At 43.1% G+C, this 15,970-nt stretch overlaps 1 protein-coding gene across 3 annotated transcripts in view; it reads right to left on the bottom strand.

The window, feature by feature from the left end:
• LOC131690772 (transcription elongation factor SPT6) overlaps positions 1-15,970 on the bottom strand; it is a 752,894-nt gene that overhangs the window by 460,214 nt on the left and 276,710 nt on the right. For all 3 annotated transcript variants that reach the window (XM_058977965.1, XM_058977166.1, XM_058978767.1), the window contains exon 5: positions 1,220-1,386. In XM_058977965.1, the coding sequence (XP_058833948.1) occupies positions 1,220-1,386 (167 nt within the window). The remainder of the gene's footprint in view (positions 1-1,219; positions 1,387-15,970) is intronic.

The following is a 15,970-nucleotide window of genomic DNA, read 5'->3' as shown; positions in this document are numbered from 1 at the left end:
CTCGGGTAGGGTTCGGGTTTAAATTACAAATTATCGGGGTCGGGTCGGGTTCGGGTTTTCACTCATATGGTGATGGTATAATATCAAATCAGATGGTATAATATCAAATCAGTGGAACATATATGAAACAAGCACTTTCTGTCAGATTGTTTCCGGGCTGAGCTGTTACATGATCCGGATTCCTTCATGAAAATACATGAATTTCCACGAACTTAAGGAATTGATTGCAAAAATTGTGTGTGTTCTATTGAAGCCATTAACGGATTTTTAAAAGTTTGGAGTCGTTCCTAGAGCTCCATTGGAGATGTCGAAGCATCACTATTGGCGCGCTTATCATGTAATCTGAAGCATGAAATAACTTAGATACCCAATCATAGCTTAATTTCATACATGTAATAAATTATACGAAATCGCCTTGCAGGAATGGTTTCTGATAAAAAATTAGAAATTTTGGTTTAGTACGACGGGCAAGGTTGTTGGAAACGGTGACTTTTCTGTTTCCCCATGAGTTAGCCAGTTAATTTTCGGTTAAGATATCGACGATTTATAAGTTTCTCAGAACATTACAAATTCGACGTTCAATAATAGTAAATATAAATGCGGATTCTACTCGGTAGTGATTTGTTTTGCCTTATGTAGATATAACTCAATGCGCATGGTGCTACTGCAGATTCGAGTGATTCTACTATTCTAAGATGAGCCTAGGGTCCAGCTCGGGTGCCTAGAATTAAAAATCTTCGAGATCCTTGGTTGATTCTCCGTATTAGCAAGTTCGATTCGGATCGGGCTACTCAAATTTTAAATTTTCGGTTTCGGGTCGGGTTCGGGTTTTCAAATTTTAAAATTCTCGGGTCGGGTCGGGTTTTACAAAATTTTCATTCTCGGGTACGGGTCGGGTTCGGGTTTTTAAGTTTTAAAATGTTCGGGCTCGGGTCGGGCTCGGGTTTTTCAAATTTTGTAATTTCGGGCTCGGGTCGGGTTCGGGTTTTTAATTTTCATGCTCTCGGGTTCGGGTCAGGTTCGGGTTCGAAAAAATTGAAACCCGACCATCTCTAAACCCAACCATCTTTTTCGCATTTCAAAAACAGAAAATAGATGAATTCTAAAAATAATAGGAGCCATTATCGATACATACGAAAAACGTGATAGTTTATTCTCAAAACTATGAAACTTTCAAAGATCTCTTATAAAATACAATACAAAAATCAGTTTTACTTACGCATCTGTGAAAATGTGTTTCTTTTTCTTTCGTTTATCGCTAATGGGTACTCCATCATCGTCAACAATAAAATCATCGGCATCGGATTCTTCGTCCTCCTCTTCGTCTTGATTGTCAGTTGTCGTTAATAAAACATCACGATTCTCGATTAATGGATAATCCTCTTCCTGAAATATATGTACACCTCATAATTTATGTTCGACTAAACCCAGCTATTTTTTTGCAAATAACATAAGTGCGAGGAAATTCCAAACCACTAGACCTCGTGTGAAATTCACACATAACTTCGTAAAAATTTTGGGCTATGTTTCCGGATGATTTCAGGCCGATTTTTAGTTGTTAGCTAAGTTGTAGACAATTAAATTGTCTAACAGATTCTTTTAATGTTAATCGAACATCCAAAGCACCATCCAGGGGCAGAAATGTGAACTAGTTTAAAGATAAAACCTATGTTTTCACAGAAAAGCCTTAAAAAATTGCTCTAGGCCCCCCGACGGATTATTTTGAAATTGGTTGTAGATGAAAGAGGATAGCCCATTCTTTTATTTTTGAAAAAAAGACACCATGTGCTGTCGGCGCTTGTCGAACGCTCTCGCTGTAGAAACGGAACCAAGAGTATTGACATTTTGCTTTGTGCATTTCATTTCCCAATAACCCCATAGAATACGACGAAATAATCGTCAAAATTCAGACAAAATGTACCGAGAAGGTAACTCTGATCTAGTGATCAGTGATATAAACACGTAGGGTAACCAACCAATTTTGGACCCCTAGAGGAAGTGAAATTACGTGAACGTCAAAAAATATTTACTTGCCTATGTTTTTTAATGCAATACATACACGAGTCTGCTCCATAATTACTGTTCTTGAAAGAAAACTGTTAATGGTTGTTTTATACATTGACATAAACCCGAAAATGACATTTATTCACAGCATGAATTTTTAACATTTCGGGCCCTTCTACACTAATTTGGACAGTGTTCCAAGCATATTTTGGACACACTGAATGTGACTGAATATATTTTGGAAACTGTGAAGTTTTTTCTACTAAACTGACCTACTGACTCGTTCTCTTTGCAGTATATTTAATTCATGAAAGAAGAACATAAGCAAATCAGTGACTGCCAATCAAAAATGGTACATTGATCTTTATATGGAAGGCTGACTGCATGAAGTATTTTTTAGTTCTATCATTTTGAGAAATAGAAATATTAATTTTTAATTCTTTTGTTTACGAGGTGGTTTCTTGTTATTCTTTCTAAGCTCAGTTTTTCTTTGTTTCTCTTCCTTTACTTTCCTTTTTTCTTCAGTTTTCGCATTGTGGTATTCAACTGTTCGGCGCAATGTTAAAACAGCAGGACTACGTCGCGTGAATCGTGATGTTCCTGTTCGTGTGAGTGTTTCAGGCGATTCTAGGAATTCAGCAAGCACACTCTTATCATTATTTAGCTGTGATATGTCTCTTAGATTTGTCAACATATAGCTCGTCGAATTCAACAAATTCGAACTTCAAATGTTCTTCAACATGGATTTCAGAAGTCTCCTCTTTGGTCATAATATGGTATTCAATGAAATGTTCCTCAATCGTTTGATTTTCGAAATCCATTGGTTTGAACATTTTTAAACAATTTGACCAAAAAGAGCAGGGGACCTACTGTTACGAAATTTTTCACTTTTTGATTATTCTAACTCGATAAACAAATAGCTGTCAAGAAAGAAAATCGATGGGTGTCAAAAAAGGGTTGATATCAATTTTTTAAGACATATTGTGGACACCATTTATTTAAGATTTTTTAGATAAAACTTTACAAAGAAACCTTTTCAAATACGTAACATGCATAATACCAAATCAGACAAGCTAATTAAATCGATAAAAAATATTCTAATTGTACATTTAAATCCAATTTGAAAATGTATCATTTCCACCGGTTCCTCTTGGATATCGTTGAAACATGAAACGTTTTCGGTGATATTTTTCAAAAATGTGGATTCTGTTTAATTTTAAACAATTAGAGATGAACTAATGATATTGAAACTTAATAGACAATTCAAAGAATGTAATTGCTGCATCAAACCAAACAAATTCAGAGAAACTTGGCAGTGTAGGAGGCAAATACATTAACAGGGTCCAAAATATGTAGGGGTCCAAATTAGGTTGGTTACCCTATATGGCACCACTATCCCATTTGTATTGAGATGACATAAGTCAACATCTCAGCGGGCACATAAATTATGGGCCCCACTGACAGTTTAAATTGTTTTGCTCGAAGCTCGATTTTCACTAGTCAGATGCCGTACGACATAGCTCACTTTTCAGACATTTGTTCAAAAGTGTAAATATTGGATAGCTATTTGAAGAAATGTGTTATTTTGCACAGGTCGGCGAATAACAAAAACTTTACACCGTGGTGCACCAACAAATTAAACTCATTCGTTTACGAGCGGTCTATCGAGAAGCAAGTATTTTTTCCAGTCCGTCAGTGTGAGATAAAGAATCGTATTAATCCCCGTTGAAGGTCATCTTGCACATTCTCTACCTCTTGAGGTTTTGGACTTTTTTCTTCTTTTGTGCGTGTGTTAACCGTTAGGCCGCATTCCTCAGCCACTTTACGAAAGATTATCACGTGTATATTCCAGCTGTAAAAGTACAGTCTGAAGGCGTTGTCACCGATGAGAGTTTGACATGCGAGGATCTACTGCAATACGGTGTAGGCCGCTTTAGAGACCGCTTACTTCAGCCAGTGAAAATACTTGAGTGCAAGCGTTTGCACTCAGTAGTAGTTGCGGGGAATGGTTCAAAAACGTACCCCCAATCAAACTCTTATCGGATGACAATCGCTGGTACCGCTTTGCCAAATTACGTCCTCTTGCACAAGGTTCGTCTGTCTGTGCGTCTGTTTGTGCCGCGGGTCATTTTTTTTACAATGTAGAAGACGTTTACGTACTAACCCAGTACACGTGCTATTGGTAGGTGTCCAAGCTACCACACGGGGTGTACTGGGGGCGAGTCGGACTCGAATGGTAACGCTGCCATTAATACCGACTAAACTCCATTGGGTTCCGCCATCGTTCCCCCCAGGGACTACTTCCCGGTATTACTTCTGAGGGGATGGCTGTACTTGATTTTTTTTATTTATTGTCGTCAAACAAGAGTAGACCGTTTTGTTACAACGATAAAATATAGTATACACTTAAAAATAAAATACTAATAACTAAACTAAACACTATCTGGTTTACATAGTACTACTTTAGGATGTTCTTTGTAAGTGAATAGAATTGAAATATTTTTTTAATTTGCTTTTTGTCATTGTTAAGTCAATAGCTTCGCTGTGTAAGTTGCCATCATCTGATTTAATGGTCCAAACTTGGCATAATTTGTACGATAATTGTTTGTTATAAATGTATTTCGGATTCGTAACTGCCGGGAAGGTATATAAAAATTTAGTTTAGATAGAAGTTCGACTGAATCAATACGACACGAAATGATATCGTTTAGAAATGAAACCATTGCATATTCTCGGCGCTCTTTTAGTGTTTGGATGTTAATGAGCATACAGCGAGCTTTATAAGATGGGAGAGGAAATCGTGTCCAACCTATTTTGCGAAGTGCAAACAATAAAAATTACCTTTGTACTGATTCTATTCTTTCTTCGTGTGTGATTGAAAAAGGTGACCAAACTATGCTACAATATTCCAGTATTGACCTTACATACGAGATGTATAATGTTTTAATTGTATATGGATCATTAAAATTGTAATTAAAACGCTTTATAAATCCAAGCATGTTATTTGCTCTATTGATGATTGTGTTCTAATGGTCAATGAATGTTAATTTTGAATCTAGAATGACTTCCAAATCTTTAACTCTTTCGCACTTTACCACTTGATTTCCTAGAGTGATGAAATGTCAGGTGTATTTCGTTTCCTACTAAAAGTTATTACATTACATTTTTTTACGTTTAGTTGCAGAAGACTTTTGTTACACCAGAGGTAAAACATATGTATTTCTTCCTGTAATAACTTTATGTCTTGTTCGTTCCTAATTTCTAAAAAGAGCTTCATGTCATCGGCATAGATAAGAACTTTTATGTTTTTGAGAATGAATGATATGTCGTTTACGAATAAAATGAACCAAAGAGGGCCTAGATGGGAGCCTCGAGGAACTCCTGATGTGACTTGAATGGGATTCGATTTCTTCCCTTTAAATCTAACTATTTATTGACGGTTAGTTAAATATGATTCGAGCCATTTGAGAAGACCTGGTTCAATTCCTAATTTTTTCAGTTTGAATAATAGCAAGGGTATGTCGATACGATCAAATGCCTTGCTAAAGTCTGTGTAAAGAGCTTCAATGTAGTTTCCATTCTCCATTGCAATCAATGAGTAGTTGACGAATTCTAGTAAATTTGTATTAGTTGAACGTCCTTTGAAGAACCCATGTTGCATGTTAGTAATTATGTTTTTGATTTGATTGAATAGTTTTTCGTTAACGATTGCTTCAAAGAGTTTAGGCATACATGACAGAATGGCAATTCCACGGTAGTTACATATGTCAGATTTTTTGCCACTTTTAAAAATGGGTACCAGGTACGAGCTTTTCCATAAATTGGGGAAAATGCCAGATTCAAGCGACATGTTAAAAAGCCAAAACAGAGGAGCTGTGAGTTCCAACGCTAAGTTCTTCATAAATACGGGTGGAATCCCGTCAGGTCCAGAACCTTTGGAGGCATCTAGTTTGTTTAGAGCCTCCATAATATCTTGCACACTGACATGAATGACGCCAATGTCTGTGGTGAATTCTGGGAAGAAACCGAAATATTCGCGATCACGATCTTCTTCAGAAAATGTGGTATATGGTCTTGAAAGAAGGTTGCGAAAAGATTGCAGATTTGTTCCGAGTTGACACCGACATTTTCTTTAAGTTTCATTTTTGAAGGGAAGTTTTCCGATTTTAAATTATTTTTAGCATGATTAAAGAAATTTTTTGGGCAAGATTTTATTTGAAGTTCGGTTTATGAGTTATACTCTTCAAATGCTATATTAATGGATAGGTTTAGTTGATCGCAAATGTCCAAATAGTTAAATAAGTTCCTTTCATTTCTGATTTTTTTATACTTTTTGTGGGCCTTTTGTTTACGATTTTTTAAATTTTTAATTTGCTCGTTATACCAAACTGGATATTTTGTGTTGCCTTGTCGCCTAATTTTTTTCATTGGTACTTGTTCAACTATTATATCAAACAATTTTGTGTAAAAGACGTCTACTGAATTTTCGATACTTGTTTCATTTCTAAACAACGTTTGCCAATCTATACAGCTTAATCTTTGTTTATGTTGTCAAAATTTGCCAGTTGAAATTGAAAGGCCTCTTCGTACTCGCAGTCATCGGGTCTTTTGTTATCATGTACAAATACAGAAAACTCAATTGCTGTATGAAACGCTTCATTTTTCCATAGTGGAGTTAATGATTCGGTGACACAGAAGTCTTCAAGAATGTTGGTGAATAATAAATCTAAATAACAGTTTTACTGATTTCTAACATGATTAATTTGGTTAAGTCCTAAACTTGCAGTTTTGTCAAATATGGCCTGCAGAGTTTCGTTATCCCCAACGACTGGAAGTAGGATGCTTTCATTTTCAGTGTCTGGAAAGAAGTCAATGCTTCGTTGATTGAAGTCACCATTTTGTTTATTGCTATCAATTCGTGTTTTATTGTTGTAAGCAAAATTTCTAGGCCATCGATCGCTTCGTGAACTATGTTAGGCTTCTCCAGTTGAAACGCGAGCCGGTGCATTACTTCCGTATTGGCTTGCAGTTGTGATTCCAGAAGTTGTTGTTGTTCAATAAGCCCTTTGAACTCAATTTTGGCCTGCATCAATTCTTGACATGATTCACAGCGCGGTAATAGATACGAGTTGATGTCCACCCTCTTTTCCTTCTTCCGCAGTGATCCCCTCGGAACAGTCACTCCAATGCAAGCGGCGTGGAATTTTCTTGGACAACCTATACACGTCCACATAACTGTATCGGCGGAAGTGTCGAAAGTGTAAATTTCGCAACTCATTATGATTAATGTACACACACGAAAAGTTGAATTAATAAAAAAACTAAATGAAATATCGCGCACGGCACCTGGATCGAACGATAAACGCGTGCGAACTTCACGACGACTTGTTGTGATGTACTCATTCACTCTCCCTCACGCATTCATACGTCCTGTATGAGGCTTACTTGGGTGCTTTCTCTCTCTATCGCACCTTGACCCACTCTCTAACACTCCACATGAGGCTGACTTTTGTGCTCACCTTTTTCGTTCCTTGCGAAGCTGACTTGTGTGCTCACTAGGGCATTGCAAAAAAAATTTTTTTTTGAATTCTCATATTGTGACAAATGTCAAAGTAAGCTCAGATGCCAAATTTCACATCATTTGGACAATTTTAGACCCCCGCCCACTTCGCTTGATTTTTTTTGAAATTGGTACTATGGGAAAATATGGAGGAAAAATACATTAAATGCTAGAACTTTTGAAGTAGCAATCAGAAAATTACAATTTATACCTCTTTTGAAAGGAATTAATCCAAGTATTTGAATGAAGATATATTTGTTTCTTGAAAAATACGGGAAAGTGGGGTACTGGGCCATTTTGACCCCAAAATCCCCTATTTTTAATGATTTGTCTGCTCCGTGAGGCAAATCATACATATTTTGTAGTTTTTCTAATGTGAAAAAATCTCAGAAATCGAACGAAACCCTTTTGACCTTAGTTCGAATACGAGAAGTTGGGATTATAGCGCTTTTTGTCAGTCATATTAAATTTTATCATTTTCTCATGCATATATCTCTATTATTCTTCAATCAATTTTCATAAAATATAACTTATTGAACGTGTAAAATTCTGAGGAATAAAACAAAAATAAAAACGTTAAAGGTAAAATTCAGAAACATCAAACTTTTTGATATTTACTCTACAAATCTCATTTTTTTCATTATTTGTCCTAATACCTCAATTTCCCCTATTTTTCCAGGAATGAAACTTTTCTCATGTGATCCCTAAGCATATTTTACACTAAAAGTAGTAAATTAAATAAGAATTTTGTTGTTAAATGGAGTTAATATGTACGATTTTATGATAAAAATGTGAAATCGACCCTATATGTCACGTTCAACAAGGTACAGTTTATAAAAATTGAGTGAAGAATAATAGAGATATATTCACGAGAAAATGACGAAGTTTAATATGAATGACAAAATGCCATATAACCCCAACTTCTCGTATTCGGACAAAGGCCAAAAAGGCTCCGATCGATTTTTGAGATTTTTTCACATTAGAAAAGCTACAAAATATGTATGATTTGCATCACGGAGCAGAAAAATTATTAAAAATAGGGGATTTTGGGGCCAAAATGACTCAGTACCCTACTTTCCCATATTTTTCTAAAAACAAAAATACCTCCATTCAAATACTAAGATTATTTCCTTCCATAAGAGGTATAAATTGTAATTTTCTGATTGCTACTTCAAAAGTTATAGCATTTAATGTATTTTTCCTCCATATTTTCCCATAGCACCAATTTCAAAAAATTTGAAACGAAGTGGGCGGGGGTCTAAAATTGTCCAAATGATGTGAAATTTGGCATCTGAGCTTACTTTAACATTTGTCACAATATGAGAGGGGGGGGCCTTTGAGAATTAAAAAAAAAACATTTTTTGCAATGCCCTAGTGCTCACCTTGCTCATTCCTTGCTAGGCTTACTTTTGTGCTCGCCTCTACCATATCAAGTGAGGCTGACTTGGACGCTCACCCTATCACCTGGTTTACTCTCGATCGTGCCACTCTATTATACCCCTGTCACTCCCCCTGGCATCCCATGTGGGACATTTTTCTTAGGCCCCATTTCTGATATACCATGCGAGGCTGACTTGTGTGCTCACTTTTCTCATTCCTTGCTAGGCTTACTTTTGTGCTAGCCTTTACCATACCATGTGAGGCTGACTTTTGTGCTCACCCTTAACATACCGTGTGAGACTGACTTGGATGCTCACCCTTTCACTCCTCTGCCACGCCACGAGGCATCGATAGCTAAGTCCCAACATACTAGGCTACGACCCTTCCATCTTGGCATGAGGCAGTCCACATATACGCCTATACACTCGTTCTTCTGCCTTGCTTTGGGGTGGCTGGGTTTACCCCTTACGCGGTTGCCAGTCGCTGCGCCAAACCTGCCTCAGCATGGACAGACCATTCACTCACTTTTTGCGCTCGGCCTAATCACTAGTTAGTCGTGCCCGTCGTCTGTTGCTCGGTTCGCCAAATTACCTGTAGCCTACATGCAATCTGGGTGGTAGCAGCCGAGACTGCGTTTCACTTCTCCACCGATTGACACATCCGCTGAATAAGGGTATCAGGGGTTGTGTCCCAGCCACAGACGTCAAGCATTGCTCTTCTTTCGACGTTGAACCGAGGACATACGAACAGTATGTGTTCGGCAGTTTCGTCTACACCTGGGCAGTCCAGGCAGGCTGGGACCTCCGCGTGCCCGAACCTGTGGAGATACTGTCGGAAACAGCCATGGCCTGACAGGAATTGTGTCAGGTGGAAGTGAACTTCCCCATGGGGTCTTCCCACCCAGCTCGATATGTTAGGTATCAGCCAATGGGTCCACCTACCCACTCACGCTGCCATCTGGCGACCGAGGTCACCCTGGTGCGCTCGCGGGCTCCTTTATTTCCACGTAGCTCGAAACACTCCTCATCTCCCCGAATGACCAGCCCGACTGGCATCATGCTCGCTATCACGCAGGATGCATCGTGTGATACCGTGCGGTAGGCAGATATCACTCTGAGGCACATCACGCGGTAGGTACTCTCCAGTTTCTGTAGGTGACTGGTTACCCTCAGTGCTCTTGACCATGACGGGCCGCCGTACCTGAGAATAGATACGGCAACGCCTGCCAGTAACCTACGTCTACTGGCGTAGACCTTTGAGCTGTTGGACATCATTCTCGATAGTGCCGCAACAGCAGTCGACGCTCTCTTGCATGTATAGTCGACATGGCAGACCATTCACTCACTTTTTGCGCTCGGCCTAATCACTAGTTAGTCGTGCCCGTCGTCTGTTGCTCGGTTCGCCAAATTACCTGTAGCCTACAGGCAATCTGGATGGTAGCAGTCGAGACTGCGTTTCACTTCTCCACCGATTGACACATCCGCTGAATAAGGGTATCAGGGGTTGTGTCCCAGCCACAGACGTCAAGCATTGCTCTTCTTTCGACGTCGAACCGAGGACATACGAACAGTATGTGTTCGGCAGTTTCGTCTACACCTGGGCAGTCCGGGCAGGCTGGGACCTCCGCGTGCCCGAACCTGTGGAGGTACTGTCGGAAACAGCCATGGCCTGACAGGAATTGTGTCAGGTGGAAGTGAACTTCCCCATGGAGTCTTCCCACCCAGCTCGATATGTTAGGTATCAGCCAATGGGTACACCTACCCACTCACGCTGCCATCTGGCGACCGAGGTCACCCTGGTGCGCTCGCGGGCTCCTTTATTTCCACGTAGCTCGAAACACTCCTCATCTACCCGAATGACCAGCCCGACTGGCATCATGCTCGCTATCACGCAGGATGCATCGTGTGATACCGTGCGGTAGGCAGATATCACTCTGAGGCCCATCACGCGGTAGGTGCTCTCCAGTTTCTGTAGGTAACTGGTTACCCTCAGTGCTCTTGACCATGACGAGCCGCCGTACCTGAGAATAGATACGGCAACGCCTGCCAGTAACCTACGTCTACTGGCGCACACCTTTGAGCTGTTGGACATCATCCTCGATAGTGCCGCAAAAGCAGTCGACGCTCTCTTGTATGTATAGTCGACATGGCTGCCGAAGGTCAGCTTGTCGTCTATAATGACTCCGAGAGACTTCAGGCTCCGCTGTGAGGTGATCACGACTTCTCCCACATGGATAACTGCATGTTGTGCCGACTTGCGGTTGTTGACGATAACTACCTCCGTCTTATGCTGAGCGAGCTCCAGGCCTCTCGCGCTCATCCATTCCTCCACCGTGTTTATCGGGTGTTCTGCAGTTAGTTCTACCTCGGGGATTGACTCCCCGTAGACCTCCAAGGTTACGGTATCTTGACCCCAGGAGGGAACTTCAGTCTCAGAACCCCGTCATAAATGCGGTTCCATAGCACCGGGCCTAGGATCGGGACCTGCGGGACTCCGGCGGTAATCGGAACCCTTTTCTGAACGGCATCGGTCTCGTATAGCAGTACGCGGTTGTGGAAGTAGCTTTCCAGGATCCGGTACAGACCCACCGGTAGGCTAAGCCGGTGTAACGAGAGCGCGATGGCATCCCAGCTTGCGCTGTTGATGCGTTCTTGCGAATGCGTTCTTCACGTCAAGTGTCACTAACGCACAGTATCGAATGCCTCGCCTTTTTCGTTGGATCGCTATCTCGGCAGTCTTTATCACTGAGTTGATAGCGTCCACTGTGGACTTACCCTTACGAAAGCCAAACTGGTTGCTTGACAGGCCGTCCGTACCTTCTGCGTACGGGGTTAGCCTGTTGAGGATAATCCTCTCAAGCAATTTGCCAGTTGTGTCGATCAGACAGATTGGTCTGTACGCCGATGGGTCGCCTGGCGGCTTCCCGGGCTTCGGCAACAGCACCAATTTCTGCCTTTTCCATCTATCGGGGAAACGGCACTCGTCAAGGCATCTCTGCATAGCTAGCCTGAACATGTTAGGGTTCGCTATGATCGCTGCCTTGAGAGCGCTGTTTGGAACTCCATCCGGCCCTGGAGCTTTGTTCATTGCTAGGGATTTAGCCACTGCGAGTGGTTCTTCATTCGTCACCGGAGCCACCATTTCGGCCGTGCCCGCACTGTCTCGTAGTGCAGGTGGCCAGGGGCTTGTGGCTCGAGACGGGAAGAGTACTTCGATAATCGTTGCCAACCGGCCCGGAGACCGTTCTGGGGGTGAAGAGCCTCCTTTGGTCTTGGCCATCACTATCCTGTAGGCGTCACCCCACGGATTCGCGTTGGCGCTTTCACACAGGTTGTCGAAACACGCTCTCTTGCTGCTTTTAATAGCCTTGTTAAGGGCCAATTTCGCAGCTCGAAACACTTCACGGTGGTTCTCTCTTGCATCCTCGGTGCGAGCTCTTTGCATCCTACGTCTAGCTCTGAGGCAGGCTGACCGTAGAGCTGCAATCTCGGCACTCCACCAGTATACCGGGCATCTGTCGTTTCTTGGCAGTGTTTTTCTCGGCATAGTGGCGTCGCACGCGCGTGATAGAACAGCTACCAGCGCATCCCCGCTTAGACTGTCGGTGTTGGCCTCCAGTCCCAGGGCCGCGGTGAAAGCTTCGCTGTCAAAGTGATTGGACTTCCACCCACGTACCTGACAGGGAGCTCCCGCCCTCGGATGCTGCACACCATAGTTGATCCTAAAGCGAATTGCTAAATGATCGCTATGGGTGTAGCCTTCGTCTACCCTCCATTCCATGCCTGGAGCCAGACTCGGGCTGGCAAATGTTACGTCAATCCACGCCTCCACCCCGTTTCTACGAAATGTACTAGCGGAGCCATTATTAGCTAGTACAGTATCGAGTTTCGCAAGCGCCTCCATTAGCGCTTGACCCCTGCTATTTGTACAGCGCCTGCCCCACTCCACTGCCCAAGCGTTAAAGTCTCCCGCTATGACTACCGGTTTCCGGCCCATTAGGTCTGACGAGATCCTGTCGATCATCTGGTTGAACTGTTCTATTGGCCACCTTGGTGGAGCGTAGCAGCTGCAATAGAACACACCATTGATCTTGGCAATCGCAACACCCTCGGCGGAGGAGTGTATTACCTCTTGAACCGAGAACCGACCCGTTGTACAGATTGCCACCATTCCAGACCCGTCCGACACCCAATTGCCGTTGCCGGCAGGGATGCTGTACGGGTCTGATAGGAGGGCGACATCTGTCCTCGACTCTGAGACCGACTGCCACAGCAGCTGTTGGGCTGCTGCACAATGGTTAAGATTTAGCTGTGTGACGTTCACGGCTTCTTCTTATTTACCTCACCGAAGGGACACGAAGGTCCGCCCATAGCATGTTTATGAGCTTGCTTCTTAGCGGTGCAGATAAGGCACTTGTGCGCCTTAGTGCAACTCCGCTCCTTATGCCCCTCCTCGCCGCAGCGACGACATAGTTTGCTCCTGTCTATGCCCTTGCACTTGTAGGATTTGTGGCCGGACTCAAGGCACCGATAGCACCTATCCACTGAAGGCGGCTGGGGTATGCTAATTGGGCATACCGACCAGCCGATCTTCAGCTTACCTTTCTCGGTTACCTTTTTGGCATCCGCCTTCAGTAGCCTGAGGTAGGCTACTTGGGTGCCAGAGGGTCCCTCTCTAAAACGCACAGAGACCCGCCCGATTGTGACGTCGCATTGCTCCTTAACGGCTGCGACGACATCTTCTGCGGTCGTGAACTCGTCCAGATGCTTGCACTGGAGAGTCATTTCCGCCCCTAGCGACCTGACCTGGGCGCCTTCACCAAGGACCTCTTGGGCCAAGGCCTTGTATACCGCACTAGCGTCTCACGCTGCGCACGTCTTACCCGAGGGCCGAGAGGCTTTCGGCCGCCCTCATCGACTTTAGGACGTCGGCGTATTTGTCCTTGTCGGTTTTTAACCACAAGGCCTCGCCTCTGTCCTTGGCCTTCTTCGCGGGCCGCGGTACCTCCGGTGTCGGTGCCGGCTTCTTCTTTGTCACCAGCGTCCAGGAGTTTACGCCCCCCTGCCCCGGTTGCTGGTACCTTCTCTTTGCCCAGCGGGGGCATTCTCGCCCTCGCTTACCTCAGCCAGACGGCGTTTGGCCGTGACGGTTACACGTCGTGTGGTGTTGGTTTTTTCGCCCTTGCCTGGTGACCTCCTAGGGCGCTTAGCGTTCGACGCCGTCTTGCCCTTGCCTTGGCCCTTCGAGGGGAACTCAACCGCCGCTTCGAGCGACATGGCTGCTCCATAGAAGGGGAAGGGGAGGGCCCCTGTCTGGGTACCTGTCTGCTTTCTCTCTTCCCTCCCTCTTGGAGGCCACTATCTGGGTTCCTCTGTCGGACTTCTCCCATCATTCCACCCGCTTAGCGTAAGCCTGCTGTTCCTGTCTTGCGACACGAACAGCCTTCCGGAGCATCAGCAGGCTCTGTTTCAGCTCCTTGCTAATATTTTGTTTCGCGCTAGTGAACTCGATTATTGCATCGAGCTGCTCCATCACTTTGCGCATCGCGGATAGTGGCCCGTCCAGCGCGTTGGTAGGGCTATTTTCTACCACTGCTGGGGGGTAACTGGTGCTATCGGATACAGCACTCGTCGCTCCACTACTCTCCCACGGGGGGAGATCTCGCCAAACCACCTCTAGCAAAGGGGTTCGGTACCTCCGTTTGTTTATTGTTTTTATTTTTATTCACTTCATTCATGTTGATACCCACGAGTTGCACGAGAAAGAAACGTCCGCCACGCCAGAGCTCCGCAGTAACGTGGTAAGGGACGCTTACTGTGGGGGTTGCCCAGGTACCCCACAGGCTCCGTTAACGATCGAGCATCTTTTTAACCCCCTCGATCACGATCACGATCCCTCGGCACGGGTCGCTTCACGCCTTGGAATTGGGGTTATGACCTATCTTGCTTTACATGGTGACCGCGGCCCAGATCATCACAACCATCCTCCTTTACCAGGGCTTTGGACCTGTAGCTCTGGTTCTCAATAGTTCCAGGTACGTATGTTATTACAGACATGCTACTATTGAGATTCGTCATTCACTAGCGGAGTTAACGAAGGGCAGCCTATGTGGGGCGATTTGGTGGTAGTTAAAGCCAACCCCACAGGTACCGGACAGAAGTTGCAATCTCTTTGGAGAGGCCCATATGAAGTCGTCGAACTCCCAAGTGAGCATACGTCAAATAATAACCGACTCAAAAAGTATACGGATTAAACTACAGAAGCGGAAAATGTACATAGCTGTAGATACTAGTGTAAATGTTTAAAATCACTAAATAGCTATTACTATTTGTTTGGCTAGCCATTAAATCAAACTGTCCTAAATAATAAAATAATAGATGAAAAACTTTATTGTATTAAATTAATCAATTATTGAAAACACTTCACATAAGAAAGACGAGGGATAAATAAGTATGTAAAAGTATGGAAGAAACAAACTCGACTCACAGGCGTTCCCGAGCAAATACTCATGGGTTCAAACACCACATAGCCCCTTGAAAAGACCTTAAACATGGTCCGTGCCAAAATTCACAACCATCAAGACACCATAAAATGGTCTCAATAACCCATAAATACACCAACATATTGTATTTTATATGGGATCTACCGGACCATGGGGATGGTGTTTTCAAGGGTTGAACCCATTTCAAACCCCCATGTCAAACCCCATGATCGTGGGGGTATTATGGGCTTTTCGTTTGCTCGGGTTTCCCGCTTCCTTCTATTTGAGCTTTTCTTATATAATTTTTCTTTCCAATACATTTAACCTGTCAAATTTGTTGCGCTGTGGTGTCTTTATAAACTATGACTGTACATTATATTCTGTCATTATCTTTCGCTTCGTATATTGTAGTATGCACACAATATACGAAGGGAAAGATAATGACAGAATATATTGTACAGTCATAGTTTATAAAGACACTACAGCGCAACAAATTTGACAGGTTAAAAGTATTGGAAAGAAAAATTATGCAAGAAAAGCTCAAA

This window comes from Topomyia yanbarensis, chromosome 1, assembly GCF_030247195.1.
Source record: "Topomyia yanbarensis strain Yona2022 chromosome 1, ASM3024719v1, whole genome shotgun sequence".
NCBI lineage: Eukaryota > Metazoa > Arthropoda > Insecta > Diptera > Culicidae > Topomyia > Topomyia yanbarensis.
Note: the sequence above shows the minus strand (reverse complement) of the source record. Positions and strands in the feature narration are given on the sequence as shown.